At 37.7% G+C, this 16,904-nt stretch overlaps 1 protein-coding gene across 7 annotated transcripts in view; it reads left to right on the top strand.

The window, feature by feature from the left end:
* NMNAT3 (nicotinamide nucleotide adenylyltransferase 3) overlaps positions 1 to 13,861 on the top strand; it is a 140,273-nt gene extending 126,412 nt beyond the window's left edge. For all 7 annotated transcript variants that reach the window (XM_007493951.3, XM_007493950.3, XM_007493947.3 and 4 more), the window contains 2 exons: positions 4,349 to 4,458; positions 12,608 to 13,861. In XM_007493951.3, the coding sequence (XP_007494013.1) occupies positions 4,349 to 4,458; positions 12,608 to 12,948 (451 nt within the window). In that variant the 3' untranslated portion in view covers positions 12,949 to 13,861. The remainder of the gene's footprint in view (positions 1 to 4,348; positions 4,459 to 12,607) is intronic.
* The last annotated feature ends 3,043 nt before the right edge of the window (positions 13,862 to 16,904 follow it).

The raw sequence follows: 16,904 nt of genomic DNA, 5'->3' as shown, positions 1-16,904 counted from the left end.
TCATGGAGCTATGAATTAGTCTACTCATTCTGGAAAACAATTTGGAATTATTTTTTAAATTTATTGAGCTATTCATACTCTTTGATCCAATGATCCCTTTCCTTAATTTTTAACCCAAGGAGTACGGTGGCAAAAAATAAATGACACAAAAATAAATATATCAGAATACTGAGAGTACCATTGTTTGTAGTAGCAAAAGGAGAGAAAAAAAATTATATGTCCATTTGCTGGAAATTAGTTGAACAATGTAATAGAGGCTCTTTAACTATGGTATTTTGGGTAAGAGAAAGTGCTGGAACAGTAACACTAGGAAATAAGGGTAGAGGAGAAGCTGGGATTCTCACTCCTTCCCCCTATCCCACTTCCTGTCCTTCTCTCTCAGTTGGTCTTAACAGTTCTCAGATGGTAAGTTGACAGCAGCTTTTAAAAGATTACTTACACACTATAGTATCTTCTAAAAGGGATTTATTTTAAAGAAGGAAGGTTAAGGAATTGGGAGAGGGAAGAGGAATTAGGATCTCCCTAATTTTCTATAAGTACAATATAGGAAAGTAAAGTTATTTGTCTTTAAGGGGATATTATTGATGAACTGAAAGAATCTTCAGAGCTATACTCCAATCTTTCAATGTGAAGTCAATAGCCAGGAATCCAGAGCGGTCTATCTGCCAGCTCCTTCCTCAGAGTCCAAAAGGAAAGAGATGACCAGTTTCAGGTGCTAACATTTAACTTCCTCCCTCCTGACCAGATTCTTCTTTGGAATCTTTCCTTCTCTCCTTTATTGATAGTCCTTCAAGCTTCCATCCCTTGCATCTGATTGCAAATCTCTCTGTTGTGGTAATCAGTTTCTCACAAGTGAAAATATGTATATTGGAATGTTATTATATCATAAGGAATGACAATATTGAGAATTCCTTTAAACGTGAGAAGATTTGTATGAATTCATGCAAGGAGAAAAAAGAATTTGAAAAATAGTTTACAATAATATAAATGAAGAATATGCTACAAAACAACAGAAATCAAATAAAATACAGTGATCACTCTTATTCTCAATTTCTATTAAGAAATAAACAATGAAAATGGAAATTAGTCAGAATTAGGATTTTAAACAATTTTACTTAACTCTTTTTAGAGAAGATACTTTGGGGGTTGTTTAAATACTGATTATTGTGTCCAAATAAACTTTATCAATATAAAAAAGGAAAAAGATGGATTACATAGTCGGCTCTCAGTTATTCATACAACTTGCAAATACCTCATCTCTATTTAGCTGTAGAAACAAAATGACAGGAGAACACAGTTTTAGAATTCAGTCTAAAACAGAAAGACATTTAATATAACCTTTGTGTAGCCCAGTACCCATCTAGCTCAGACTTGCTTTATATAGCTTAAGACTTAATGGGGTAAAAGAAGGAAAGTAGTCATTAAATGATCAATAAAGCAGATATTCCACTCTTAAAACAGTCAAAATTGATCACAGTAGTTGCAGTAACTTTCATGTCAACAGCAGAAGGCAAAAATGGACTATGATTAAATCTGTCATATTTTTAGCAATTTCTAGCATTATCAAAGTACATGCCTTAAACCCAGGATTTTTTCTTTTTTTAATCCAAATTTCCCTAATAACTAGCGGAGAAAAATTAATTGCCTTTTATCATTTAGGGTTAACCTCACAGCTTAACTGTACAACAGCATAAAAGTTTGTTCTTCACAGTTTGCAAAAACACTACCAATGGGGGCAGCTGGGAGCTCAGTGGATTGAGAGCCAGGCCAAGAGATGGGAGATCTTAGGTTCAAATCTGGCCTCAGGCACTTCCTAGCTGTGTGACCCTGGGCAAGTCACTTAACCCCCATTGCTTAGCCCTCACCACTCTTCTGCCTTGGAGCCAATAACAGTATTGATTCTAAGACAGAAGGTAAGGGTTTAAAAAAATTTTTTTAAATTTCCTAAATCATACTATTCTTAGCCCAGGAATAGAAGTTATTTTTTTTGGAGGGAGGTCTCCATCTTGCATCCTGTAATAGAAGCCAAAAGAGCATTTGCATCGTGACAATGAAGTGATACATCAAAGTTAATCGAGGACATTTTTGTTAACTTTTTTCTCTTAATTTTGCTACCAGTTTGCTCAGGGAAGGAAGAGAAGTAACAGAGTCTAGATCAAATTTGTTTGCCCTTTTCATTAAACTGGGTAGTGTGAAACCTGTGCCACTCTGTATATATCAGTGTCTTGAGGACATTGAAGTTCATGAAACTTTCTTGCTACTTAGGTCTTTTTTTACCACAACTGGGATGACCTTTTGAGGAACTGGGCTTTTGGGGGGGAGTGACTAGCCATCTGACATTTGGTATGGGTTCCAATAAAACAGCAATCCAATGAAGTTTCATGGAAAACTTAGTGCGTAACATTGATTATGTATGTGAGCTTTTGTTTGATTGGCGTTTCCAACAGTTTTTTCCCTTTCTCTATAGGGGGGACTTCTGGGAAGCTATGGAGATTATTGCACAGGACAGTTGCAGATTATCCTGCTCAATCAGAAAGTGAAACCCTTGACTTCTAATTCTGATTTAGTCCCTTAGATTAAGATCTAGGCTAGCACTGTGGCACCATCCTCAAAACAAAAATGGAATTTATGTGGGAAAAATACGATTGATCTAGAATGCATGATCTTTGAAAGGAGAAATTTCTATGTTTGTTTCTATAGCCCCAGCGCCTAAAACATAGTTGTTGCTTAATAAATGTTTGCCGAATTGAATGTTCTCAATTATTTATTTTGCCTAATTTCATGGACATATCCATTATGTAAAGTGGGGTTGATCTATTTTAGGAACTTCTGGGAAAGCAGAACACTCAGAACCTGACCTTAGCAATAAAACATAGGATTCCACTGAAAATGAAAACCCATATACATATGAAATACATTGCGAACAAGTTCAATGAATGCAGAAGGAGTAAAGTATCTTGGGGGCAGCTAGGTCGTGTAGTAGATAGAGCCTGGAGTCAGTAGGACCTGAGTTCAAGTTTGACTTCAGATACTGATTGCATGATTCTAGGCAAGCCCCTTAACCCTGTGTGCCTCAATTTCCTCATCTGTAAAATGAGCTGGAGAAGGAAATGGCGAATTACTCCAGTATCTCTGCCAAGAAAACTACAAATAGGGTCATGCGGAGATTGACAATGAGTGAACCACAAAAGAGTGTTTTAAGTGTTGTGAGAGATAAGTAGGTAGAAAGTTAAACAGGAAAGGCTTTCTAGAGATTTTGAATTATGAGCTAGATCTTTAAAAGAGACATCATTTAGGACAGGAAAAATTGAGCATCACTTTCTGTATGAACTGTATAAGACAAAGGACACTACTGTCACCTAGCAGCCCACCGGGGAATCTGGAAACATCAGTCAGTCAATAAACATTTATTAAACACCTACTCTGTGTTAGGCACTGTGCTTGGTGCTTAGAATACAAATATGTTTAACTGATTCTAGGGAATATCCTCCCTCTTACTCCTCACTAACTCCCTTCCACCCCAATTTTACTGCTATTATCCTTAACCTAATCCTTCTCTTCCTGAGCAGAACCTCAGAAGCCCTGCCCTCACCCCTCCCACACCCCACAGATCTCTCACCTCTTTCTCCCAATCTCCATCCAGGACCACCTGCCACTCCCAGTCACATTGGACTGACTTTTCTCCCCCAAGATTCCCTAAATAGATGAGCATAAAGAAACCCCTCATTCTTGCTGCAAATGTTGTAATGGGGGGGGGGGGTGAATATCGTATTTCTGACATTCCAGACTGAAATTCTGAACACATTTTCTCATGGATACATTGTTATTTGTGGTGATTCCGTTTATAGCATATGCTTAGTACTGTAGTTAGGTACATTTTAGACTAAAAATTTTCTGAATTTCTAGCACCCTGCAAAATAAGGGGAAATGCCTTCAAAATTCCAAGAAGCAGAGTAACAATTAAAAAAAATACAACCCATTTATCAAGTGGAAGTTGCTTGTATTTGATTTTTCTTAAATCCATAGATGCCTAGATTTTCAGTAATCCACATTTTTTGAGAGGTCTTACCTATAATCTTGTAATGGGGTATGTGTGTTTTCTTAGAGAAATAAGGAGTATTCAATGAATATTTTTAAAAGGGAAGACTTAGGACATTCTGCATCATTTTTATTTATTCCTAACAGATTTTACAATAAATGCTAAATATAATGTATTCATGAATTATTTCATTCAAAGCTGAAATGACTTTAGTCAAACGGTGATTTTAAAGTCTTAAACTAAAGTCATTGCGTTGTATATCTATGATCATTAACTCATATAGAAACTTTTTTTGTAACAAAAATACAGACACCACTACGATGAATTGCTCAAATCCTTATCCAAAAGGAAAGAGGCCACAAGCTCCATGGTGGGCACTGAAATACCTCCTGAAGATATCACAACTCCGACTCTTACAGGTTTGTCATTACTATAAATAGTACTTTTTTTTTCTTAAATGAAGAAAATACTATAGAACAAAGACTAGTAGTGTAAATTTTTGAGAAGCTAAATGAAACAATGGGTTTGAATACAGGAGCCCTGAATTTGAATCCTCTTCCTAACATGAGCCAGTCCCATGACCATGAGTAAATCATTTCACCATTCTTGGACACTTAAGTTTCCATGTCTGTAAGAGGTATAAAAAGTTTCCTCCCTACCTACAAGGTTGTCATACTGGCAGTGATACTAGATCTAGAAGCCCTTCTAATTCAGCACGCTTCTCCCCATATTATAGATCAGGTACCTGAGGGTTAGAGAAACCATATACAATATACTGAACCCCTGGTCACTTAGAATTCATAGTCTGAATTCAAATTCAGGTCTCCTGACTGTAGGCCCTGGGACCTTGCAACTTCTCACACTGAGGAGTAGAGCAGCCCCTTTGCTTTGGAATTATTGGCTTATCGAAAGAAATAGCACTTGTAGCTGTAAAATGGACAAGTCTCTTCTACACAGACTCTTAATTGTTAGAATTTTTTATTTGGAAAAGAGGGTGATAGTTGTTGCTTCAAAAATCCTGGAGTCAAAATCTTTTATTAGGAATAAAATGTTACCATGATTTTAAACAATGAAAGAATGTATTACACACTCTGAACTGGCCCTTCAAAATAAAATTTGTTAAGCAGGTGCTAAAATATTTTGAAATTCTAAACATAAATTTGAATTATGATAGTATTTAATAGATGAGCTTTTCTTGTTCCTGTTAATTCCCAGGGTTTTTACAGTATTTACATAGCATGACTTAAATCTCACGAGGTACATTTAGGGAGGCATTCTGCTAAGACAGTCCTCCCAAAAGGAAAGCGTTCCTACTTCTGACTTTTATCATCTATATAATCCTGGGTAAGACATTTAAATTTCCTTGAACTTCACTTTCTTCATCTGTGAAATGAGAGGATTGGACTAGATGGCCTCTGAGATCCCTTCTGGTTCTAGACCCTGACCTATAATCCTGTGTAAGATCCATTTTAAATATTAATTTACTGGTTCTAACCTATCTTCCTAGGCTTATTCAACATTACTCCCCTTCACATACTCTTTGAAACAGCCTAAGTGGCCTTCTCACTTTTTCTCATACATGAGATTATATCCCTTATTTCCACTCTTGTAAAGACTGGCCTCTATGCTTAGAATAATACTCCCACTTCCTCTCACCCCTTAGAGTCCCTAGAAGTCAGCTCAAAGGCAATCTTTTCCATGAGGCTTGTCTTGATTTCCCCCAATCTGCTCATTCCTCTCCCAAACAATTAACTTATATGTATATTGTGTATACATATATTATATTATACAATGTATAAATGTATACATTTATGTCTGTGTAGTGTGCCTATGGAATGGAATCTTACTGAATACAAGAACTGTTGCCATCCTGGAGGGGGAGAACCTCAGAAATAGACTTCTCGTGTGTGCCCCAAGACAAATATGCAAGCCCAGAGATTCCCTAGATATAACTCGGAATCCATGAGCACAAGTGGCTTTCAGTGGATGAAACTTCTTTTTATTAAGTGCTTAAGTCTGAATAGCTTTTCTGACAGTCTTACTGCCTCCTAGGAGAATGGGCTTTCTGAAAGAAAAAGGAAGGAAGGAAGGAAGGAAGGAAGGAAGGAAGGAAGGAAGGAAGGAAGGAAGGAAGGAAGGAAGGAAGGAAGGAAGGACAATTTATGGGGGCAGCTGGGTAGCTCAGTGGATTGAGAGCCAGGCCTAGAGATGGGAGGTCCTAGGTTCAAATCTGACCTCAGACACTTCCCAGCTGTGTGACCCTGGGCAAGTCACTTGACCCCCATTGCCTAGCCTTTACCACTCTTCTACCTTGGAACCAATACACATTATTAACTACAAGACAGAAGGTAAGGGTTTTAAAAAAAAAGAAAGAACAATTTGTCTCATTCTGCTTTTGAATTATTAGTGGTAGTAGTCTCTCGGTAGCCGAGAATGACTTTTCTTTGTGCATTTTCATCTATGGTGTATAGATGAGTGTGCACAAAGATACTTGTGCATGAAGAAGATTTAAGTGGACAAGTCGATGCACAGAGACAGTCCCACTCTCTCGGTGTTGGAAGCCTGGGTCCAGTGGCACGAAAAGTCGTTACACCTGGAGACTTCCTCAGCTGCATTGGATGGCCGTGTTGTCCTTTGTGCTCCAACACGCTCTAAGCACTCCACAGTGCTTTGCTGCGTCGCCATCTCAGCCGTTGAACCTTCTTATTGGTTTCTTCCACCTGTTCGGCTGAAGCAGTCTTCACATGTCTTCACAGTCTTCACAGTCTTTTGAATTATTATTCATAATAAAATCAGTTGATTGGATTCTTGCTCAAATGTTGATTTTTGAATTCTATAACATAAGAGAACTAGTCTGAGATCCCTTCTGGCTCTAAATCTAAAATTCTCTGATCCTAAAAGTACAAAGTAATGAGAAATATTATATAGCATTATATATAGTATATAATAGATATGCATTTAAAATCCCTACTAAATACATCAGGTATTCTATTGTTCAGCTTATTCAGGAAATACTTTTTAAGTCCCCACTACATGCAAAGTACTATTCAAGGCTCTAAACTGGATTCAACTAAAACTAAGCTGGCTTCCCTGACCTCAAACAACTTGCAGCATTATGGGAAAGAGAAGACATCTCCACATATAACTCTAATATGGGGTAGAATGTAAAATGTAATTAAAGGTACAAAATGCTCTGGTAATTCAGAGGAGGGGAATGTAGAATGATGATGAATAATAAAAGAAACATTCTTCTCTTGGTCTGCTCTCATGAAATCTCAGACTTTGGAATGGACTTCAAAGGTCGTAGAATTTAAGGCCAAAAGGGACCTTACTGATCTCTTGGTCCAGTTTAGTTTACAAAAGATGGACTTTAGAGCCAGTGAGCTAAAGTGACTTGCCCAATGTTGTCCGGGTGGTAAATGGTAGAGCTGGGATTTAGTTCATGTTGTCTGGCTACAAACCAATTACCTTGGAAATTATGAATCTCATTTCTGACATTCTTTGTCAAGTGGTCATCCTGCCTCTGCCAGTTACAGTTGATGCACTACTTTCAGAGTCAGAGGACTTGCTCTCATAGTTGGGAAGTTTTTTCTTATATTGAGCTAAAATCTACCACTTTTTAGTTTCTGCCCATTGATCCTGCTTCTGCCCTGTGGGAGCACGCAGAACAAGTCTAATCCCTCTTCCACATGAGTGTAGCATATTACTTTTCTGCTGCTTCATTTTCTCGCTGCCAGGAAAAGTATTTCTCCCATCATTTCTGTGATTTGCTGCCCTCCTTAGAATCACTTACATATTCTTGTTCATCTCTGAACTCTGCTCTACTTTAGCTTGTGAAGCTTCTATATTGATGATATCTTAAGTCCCTTCACTGTCCCCCTTGATTCTTATATATGATTCTCTAAAGTATGTGCTCACCTCTTTGGTTACTTTGCTGAATTTAGTTTCATGTACTGGATGGTATTTCCTTTCCTTTTTTATAGGAAGAAACACTTGGTCTTGTTTCATTTTAAATTGAATATGCTGTTTTCAAGTCTGAGTCGCCTTACATGAATGACTGTCACCTTTCAAATTATCTTCTTTTTCTCTGACTCTGTCTCTCTGTCTGTTTCTCTCTCACCTTTTCTCCCTCTCCCCCTCTCCCTCCCTTCCCTTCTCCCTCCTTTCTTACCTTCTTCCTTTTCCTCTCCCTCCCTCTCCATCCTTCCTTCTCTTCTTCCCTTACCTGACTTCATCTAATGGCAGCCTTGTATTTTCAAGAATCCAGCCACATCCTGTAGGCTGCTGGTGGCTGTTGCTCCTCTAGCTAACCCCTTCTCCTTCTCTGCTTGACACCACCGAGTTTTAGAATTCATTTCAGTGACCATTATTGATTTGGGCCACCAAACAAAACATCTGAAAAAAAAATGGTACAGATTCTTTGGCACAGACTGCAGATTTTTGTACTCATTTGAATTGTAGCCCAGGCAGAGGCCCACGGGCTTTAGGACCATTATCCATTGAGGATGCAGCCTTTCATTGTTGTTATTTAGTGAGCTGCCAGAGAACACTGAGGACATTATATTTGTTTCACTTTATTGCCTTTAGGACAAGTTATATTGGTCGTCTTTTTGCAACACCAGCAATTTGTTCTCTTGAGCTTGAAAAGCAGAAGCTACTCAGTCTGAAGAATTTCATAGGAAATATTTGAATTCCTTTGTTAGGATGGATGATGGTTTTTTGTAGAGTTGAAATCTGAGGCAGGCTTAGTTGCTAGAGGCAATCCATCGTTGTGTACTGCTTGCCATTGTAGAACAGGAAGGACTGTCACTGCTAACGGGAGCTTTGATGTGCTACTGGGTGCTCTTTTACCTAATAGGCAATATTTGGGACACATTCTCCTTTATTTTCATCATTAACTTAATTGAGTAATACTCCAGGCTAAACATCAGTTTCCTATTGGAAGTAAGTAGCCTTTCTTTGGTGGGAAGGGAAGAATTATGCCAGAAGAGATAAAAGTGATTTTCCTAGGATCACATGCATTAGAAGAACACTCTGCTCCCCAATGCTTGATCTACCTAGAAATTATCTGAATATTTTAAAGATTAAAGGCTAGAATCTGCACATATAATTAAAGAAGTTATAAAACACTATCTGATGGCCTGATATCAGCGGAAATAACATTAAAAGAGGACACATAAGTGTCACCACTTCACCCAGAGACTATGGAGCCCTTCTACCTGATCTGCATCCTCTTATATGTATTGTCTCATTCTATTAAAATATGAGTAGCTTGAGAGGAGGGATTGTCTAGCTTTTAAGGCCTCACTGCTCCACATTTAAATTTCCCGGGCACTATCTTCTCCTCTTAGAGCTGATGCCAGGAGCTTGTCTTTGTCTCATGTTTTTTAAATTTTATTGAAACTTCACTTTTCATCCCTCATCTTCTGTGATCACTGAAATAAGGTACTGGGCTTCCTGACTTTCTGGGTCCTTGAGCCAACTTGATTCTTTGAGTTAAGAGACCTAAGCCCACAGATTTCTAATTTGCCTAAGCCTTCCAATTTCTTATTAAATTTCTAATTATTCCTCTCCTGCATCTACTATTGCCACTATCTTTGGACAACTTAGTCTCAATATTTGATTATTTTTTCTTTCAAATATTTCTAACCCTGAGGATTCATTTCCTTTTTTTTAACCTTACTTTCCACCTTAGGATCAATATTGTGTATTGGTTCTAAGGCAAAAGAGTGGCAAAGGCTAGGCAATGGGGGTTAAGTGACTTTACCAGGGCCACCCAGTATAATGTGTGAAGGAGAGATGGGAAAAAATGCAGCAAAGGCTGGAAAAGCAAGGACTCCAGAACTGTCAATCAAGATGGATATTCTATTTAGAATGGGGACCAGGAAGGACCATTGAAAAAGAAGGAGACAAACTGAAAAACTGGGTCTCTTTGCCTTGGGACAGAAAGGAGGAAGGACAAAAGTCCTGCTCTCTGGTTTCTCTCTGCTATACTACAGTGAACTTGAGTCTTCAAAACTTGTTGACCATTTTCCCAAATCTGAACTCTATTTCCACTATCCTCCAATTTAGGAATTGATTTAAGATTAGGAAAACCCCAAAACCTCTCTCCCCTCAACTTCTTTTCCTTTCCCCTTCTTTTAAATAAAACCCTTACTTAATCTTAGAGAAGAGAAAGAGTGATTTATCTAATATACCAAAATACTCATTCTGAGATGATTTCAGTGAGACCAACAGAAGAAGAACTGGGGGTGGGGGGGGAGGAGGAAACAGAGAGGAGGGAGGAGATTGACAGATCTGATCTTGAAATGATCATCTCTCACTTAAAATAATCCCCTAATAAACCAGCTAGGAAGTATCTGAGGTCAGATTTGAACCTAGAACCTTCCATCTCAAGTCCTGGCTCTCAATCCACTGAGCCACCTAGCTACTCCCCAAGAATTCATTTTCTATAGTGTTTCTAAGGCAAAGGAAAGCACACAAATTCCCAAGATCATAGAATCATGACTCCAGAGCTGGGAGATATTTTAGCAGCTATCTAGTTCACCTCCTTCATTTTACAGATGAGGAAACTGAGGCTGAGCTAAATTAAGTGACTTGTCCAATGTCACACAAGTATAAAGCATCAGAAATGGTATTTGAATATGGGTCCCCTACAGACCCAGTGTTTTTTTACACTGTGATGTTTTCCTAACACACTAAGTAAAGATTTTTAGAATGATTAAAAAAAAAATTAATTGCTTCTACACTTAGTTTTCTGGACTAAACCTTTACTAAGACTTTCTTGGTTTAGCATATTATTCTATCATTCTGTTTTTCCTATCTCAGATTCAGGAATTAGGAAGCTTGTTATGTAAACTTCAGTCTTCTAGCACTTCCCAGGGCAGTTAACTAACCAGGTATCTGGAAATACTAATAAATAAGATAGTATTTGTTACCTCACAGTCATAAATCATACAAATTACCCCCCCAGAGTTTACAACAGATACTTCTCTTTTATAATGGCACGAGAATAAAACCTGGCAAATTTAGATCAGAGTCACAGAACCAGAAGGGGGTTTGGGCATTATCTAATCTAATTCCATCTTTTTATAGGCGAGAAGACCAAAGCTCAGAAGACATGATGTGACTTCCTAGTTAGTGGGCTCTTTCCAATATGGTTCTCATCAACACATGTTTATTGATTGCTAAGAGTCTAGTCTGAAATTATGAAAAGTATGAATTATGGACTATTTTAGCATCATTTGTATTACTCTCAAGTTGGAACTAACCAAGTAGAAGTCATGCTTTAATGGAGAGATAAAAATCATTGGTAATTAATCCATTCATGATAAATAAATGATTCTGCTAAAGGTGCTTCATAGTTTTCCCTATTAACTAAATTAAATTTCTCCCTCATGATATTTTTGCAATCCTAACACAGATGGTACAAAAGTATCCGCCAACTCAAGCTGGGTCCAAATCACTGCCCATTCTAAATTAGCAAGAATATTTTATGAGGCTTTAAAGAATATTAGTAAAGCATGTCTAGTTTTTGAATGAGGTCTCTCTCTCCACCCCACATACCCCAATATATGCAGTAGTATCTTTAAAACTGCACCTTCCTATTAGTACACTCTAGCATGACAATGTAATGAGAAGTATACTGTTCTGAGGATAGAATTACTTTATGAAAGAAGGAAAGGATGACTTTACTTTTAAAAGCAAATTTTAAAAGATAAATTTATTTTTATCATATTTATTTTTGTACTTCATAATTTTGCAAACAAGAGGAAACAAAGCTATACTGAGATAATAACAGATTACCTGGATGTTCTTCTAAGCATCCTGTGGTTAAAATGCAACAAACACATATCAATAGAACAAACTCCAGAGAATTGCCCAGATTCTTTGATCCTATTGGGATTTCATTGCATAAATTAATATTGGAAACAAATTGGCTATAATTGAGGCTGAGAAGGGTTTTTTTGTCATCATATTTCTTGTGACATAATTGAGCCTATAAATGTAAAGTATCTTTAACATTTAATAGGAAGTTATGACACAGAGTGAAACACCAGTGTTACTTTGGACCAAAACTATTTTTCTTCTATTGCAAAGGTTGACTATGACTTCCTCCCTCAAATTTTTTAGACCAGTTTTCCTGGACCTTTCTTTCACACTTATCTTGTTTTCAAAGTTATTTGTATCCTTTTCTTTTCCATCTCCCCCCATTCAGTTTTAAGGACGATGAGATCCCCAGAAATTAGCATGGTGTCCTGCCTCTGCTATAGGCTCTTAATAAACATTTGTTGGATAGAACTAAATTTACTACTGCAAAACTATAATCAGATATTCTCTCCTTTACCTTGTATATTACTTCCAAGTATTAAATGAGAAATTAACTAAATTTCCATATCATACAGCTATAGGTCTTTGTATGTTTTTTCTATTTTTTAACAACGCAAACATGAAAATATTTGAGTTCCTTCTATATTTTGATCAAAAAAATGAAATTGTCCAAATAAATACGATATCTTTAAAACAATATCTCCTGTAACTTCTCAGTGAATCTCCTTGTTTTTTCAGGTGTTCCAGAGTTAAAGCTGCTCTGTGGTGCAGATGTCCTGAAGACATTTCAAACACCCAAACTCTGGAAAGATGAACACATCCAAGAAATAGTTGAAAAGTTTGGTTTAGTATGTGTTAGCAGGGTTAACCATGACCTTCAACAATATATCTCTGAATCAACCATTTTAAGTCAGAATCAGCACAATATACATATAGTCAAGAATCCTGTACAGAGTGATTTGAGTGCCACATACATACGACAAGCCCTGTACCAAGGGCAGAGTGTGAAGTATCTGCTTCCGGACTCAGTCATTTCCTATATCAAGAACCATCACCTCTACCTGGAAGAGAGCAAATAGATATAATAAAAGGAATGGGAAGATGAAGGAAATGTAGTGGAGTGATAACACATTACATTGTCAAGTTCTCTGAATGTTCCATCTCTGTCCATAACAACCCTACACCACCAAAAAAACCCACAATTTTATTGGAACATCCTTCCTGGAGATATAGAAAACTGATTTCCTGTAGGAAAAATTACTAAGTTCTAAAGAAAAAAGTGTATTAACGAAATTACTGCATTGCAAGTTGATAAATTATGAGAAGAAAACCCTTTTGAGGTCATTATATTAAGAAGTTTATTGAAGCTTTATTCAGCATGTGAAATTTAGCTTCCACTGTTATTAATAGTTTATAAAACTAATATGGGATTTTTTTTGGTTTTGTGTTTTTTTAAGAATGGCAAAGTGTTCTTTGCTATATTATCAGTATTGTACATATTGAATTTCTTAAGTCTTTAAGCACAACATCCCATTCTTTATTGAAGATATTTGGCAGGGTGGTAATTACTTTATACACTGGACTTAGTAAGCTTTTGTTTTGGAAAGAATAGTACTAATTGAGCAATACCATAATGAGAAGTTCAGTAGTGACAAGTGTAGACTCATTGACTGTGTTCTCAGCACTTTCCTAAATGATATTGGATATTCCACAGAGAACCATTTAAGAGGAAAGCATTTCTGTTTGGTATTAATAAAAGTGAAAATTAAGCTATTTTCTAAGCAGATATTTTCACATATTTTAATGTAATAAATATTTACAATACTATTTTAGCAGAGTAATGATATTCCTGACTACAAATGCCAATGCCCCTATTTTTCAGGTTTCTTTAAAAAAATTTTTTTTGATTCACTTTGTTTTAACAGTATCTTTTGAATGTTTCATGTCTACATGTTAGCAAACATGAAAATAAAATTACATCAGAAAGTCTAATGAAATGTTATATATTTTTTCTTTTTTGAATTATTATGAATAGAGTACCTCAGGTTGCTTTTATCATCCATTGAAAGTTACCAGCTGGTGTGCCAGTGGAAGTTGAATGAGCCGAATCCCTCATAGCCAGGTACCAAAGGGACAGCAAAAAATCTTGCTCTACTTCTCTTTGTGATCAGGAATGTTTTATAATTTGAGCTGTTGGTGCTTTTATTCTCTTTTCTTTCCACAGGGGAACCTATTAACATGTATTCATTCTACTTCTGATTTGTTAAAAGACTTTCATTCAGATGGGTTTACATTTTCATACTTGCAGAGGAATTTCCAGTTCAACCAATGAGCATACATACCATGCAGAGAAAATTAACTTGTATGGTAAGCTTAGGCTAATGATTCTATATTCTTTGACATTCAAAATGCATTGTCTTGTCCTGGTTCTTCATCAAATCCACTCAGTCTTCTCATGCTACTAGTTCATTATTTCCTGAACTCACTTGCCCACCATCAAGGGTTGCTTTCCAGGGTACTGAAGCTACATTCCGTAGGACTATCCCAGCCCTTCTTGCTGTGATGGCTTGGTCAAAAAAGCTTTAAAGTTAAGCCAGAGGTTCTGGTTTTGACTGCTGGTTCTGCCATTTCCTAGCATTGTAACTATCAACAAGTCTCTTTCTCTGTCTCAGTTTCCTCTTCTATTTATAACCCTTGGTGTGAAAGGCTCCCTGCTTACTAGAAAGTCTTGGATACCTTTTAGGGATATCTCACTTTCTTCATCTTTTTTTGTTATTCAGCCATTTTCAGTAGGGTCTGACTTCATGACCTTATTTGGAGTTTTCATGGCAGAACAATATTTCTATGATTTGCCTTCTCCTTCTCCAGCTCATTTTACAGATAAGAAAACTGAGGCAAACAGGATTAAGTGAGTTGGCCAGAGTCACACAACTAGTAAGTATCTGAGGCCAGTTTTGAACTCCAGAAGATGTCTTCCTGACTCTGGCTATATACACTGTTCCACCTAACTGTAAGTGTCTAAGGCCAGATTTGAATTCAGAAAGATGAATCTTCCTGTGTCCAGGCCCAGTACCTTATCCACTGCACCACCTAGTTGTCCTTATTTGGTTCTTTGTCTCTACCCAAATGAACCGGGAACATCCAACTTGAAACTATCTCATTCACCTTGGGACAACCCTAGGAGATAGCTACTGCTGGTATTATTCTACCACTCACACTCATGAGGATTGATATAATAGTTTTATTTACAAATTAATGGGCACAGAAAGAACTTGCATTTGATTGACTAGAGAGTTCAATAGAAGCTTTCTTTTCTCAATAGATGAGCTTTTCAGCAAAGCCGTACTGCCTTGGCTATGGGACTGCAGAGAAGTGGGGTTCGTGCCTCCATGTTGTTGTTCAGGTATGCCCAACTTTCATGATGCCATTGACTATACTGCCCATGAGGTTTTCTTGGCAAAGATGTGAGAGTGCTTTGCCATTTCCTTCCCCAGTGGATTAAGGTAAACAGAGGTTGAGTGGCTTGCCCAGGGTCACACAGCAAGTTTCTCTGACTAGGCTCAGCACTCCATCCTAAGCCACCTCCGCTGCCTCTTTACTGATACTCTACTCTGAGGCTCTTTGGTCTACACTGTAGGGTTCTTACCATGTGAAATCATTAATCTCTGTGCCAGTTCATTCCTACCACATCCCCCACCCACCCCCATCCCCGTGTAAGTGGTTCTCTCTCCTTGCAAGCCCCTCCCTGTTCTTCTGTTGTTTGGGGACTTTTTACCAAGAGTCAAAGGTTTCTTAAGGGGCTGTACCATTAATAATGATCTCTGATATTTATTTAATGCTTTAAAGTTTGCAAAGAGCTTTGTATTGATTATCTCATTCACCTGAGGACAACCCTGTTGGGTAGCTATTACAGCTATTATTACCCCATTTTATCCACCCCCAGGTGCCTTGCCTCTCTGATTGGAGGCCTGGGGGGCAGAGCACTACTCTCTTTTTGATAATCCTTTATAGAGGACTCACAACCTTGCTATTAATTCCATTCTTCAGCAGCAGCTTCTTGGCTTCCACTCCTCAGATCTTGTCTCCACACAAAGTACTCCCTGTTACTTCCCGCACACCTCCATGGCTTCTAAGCTTCTTTTAATGGGCTGTCTTCTCCCATTAGATGGTAAGCTCCCTGAAGGCAGAGAGCGACTCTTTTTCTTATTTCTATCCCCAGAGCTTAGCATACTTAGTAGAAACTTATAAATATTTGCAGAGTTGAATCACATTTAAGAGGCTACATGACTTGCATATAAAGGAACAGTCATTAGGTCTTTCTGGCTCCAAATTCATCACCTTATCCACTCTGCAACATCTGTTCTCTGACATACCACTCCAATAAAAGTATGTTTTCAAAAAAGAAAACATTCGTAAAGCACTTTGCAAACCCTAAAGCATCATACATGTGCTAGCTATTACTATTACTGGGCATCTAGGTGGTACAGTGGCTAGAGTACTGGGCTGGGAATCAAGAAAACTCATCTCCCCAAATTCAAATCCAGCCTTGGATACTTAATAGCTAGGCAAATCACTCAAGTCATTTGTTGGCCTCAGTTTCCTCATCTGTAAAATGAGCTAGAGAAAGAGATGAGAAACCACTTAAGTATCTTTGCCAAGAAAGCCTTAACTGAGGTCATGAAGAATCAGACACAGCAAACAACAACTATCAACATTTCCAACTCTAGCTTACAGTGATTCATTTATCTCTTCGTTCCTCCATCTCTGAGCAATGTGCATCAGCACTGGCTCCAGGTTGAGGGGAACATAGCACTCCCTCCCAGCCCTTGTTTTCTATTTCCCCATCTTCCCTGGGAACCGCTGGGTGGCATTATTTAAATTGCCCTGGAACCACTTCTTGAAAGATCTCCAAAAGAAATAGGAGGGGCAGAATTAGCTGCTCTTATACCAAGGAAAAATGAGATGTGTAGTCCCTGGTGTATGTAAAAGGAGGATGCTTAACTAAATTATTTTTGATCATTACTAGCTCTAAATC

The sequence above is a fragment of the Monodelphis domestica genome, chromosome 4, assembly GCF_027887165.1.
Source record: "Monodelphis domestica isolate mMonDom1 chromosome 4, mMonDom1.pri, whole genome shotgun sequence".
Classification (NCBI taxonomy): domain Eukaryota; kingdom Metazoa; phylum Chordata; class Mammalia; order Didelphimorphia; family Didelphidae; genus Monodelphis; species Monodelphis domestica.
Note: the sequence above shows the minus strand (reverse complement) of the source record. Positions and strands in the feature narration are given on the sequence as shown.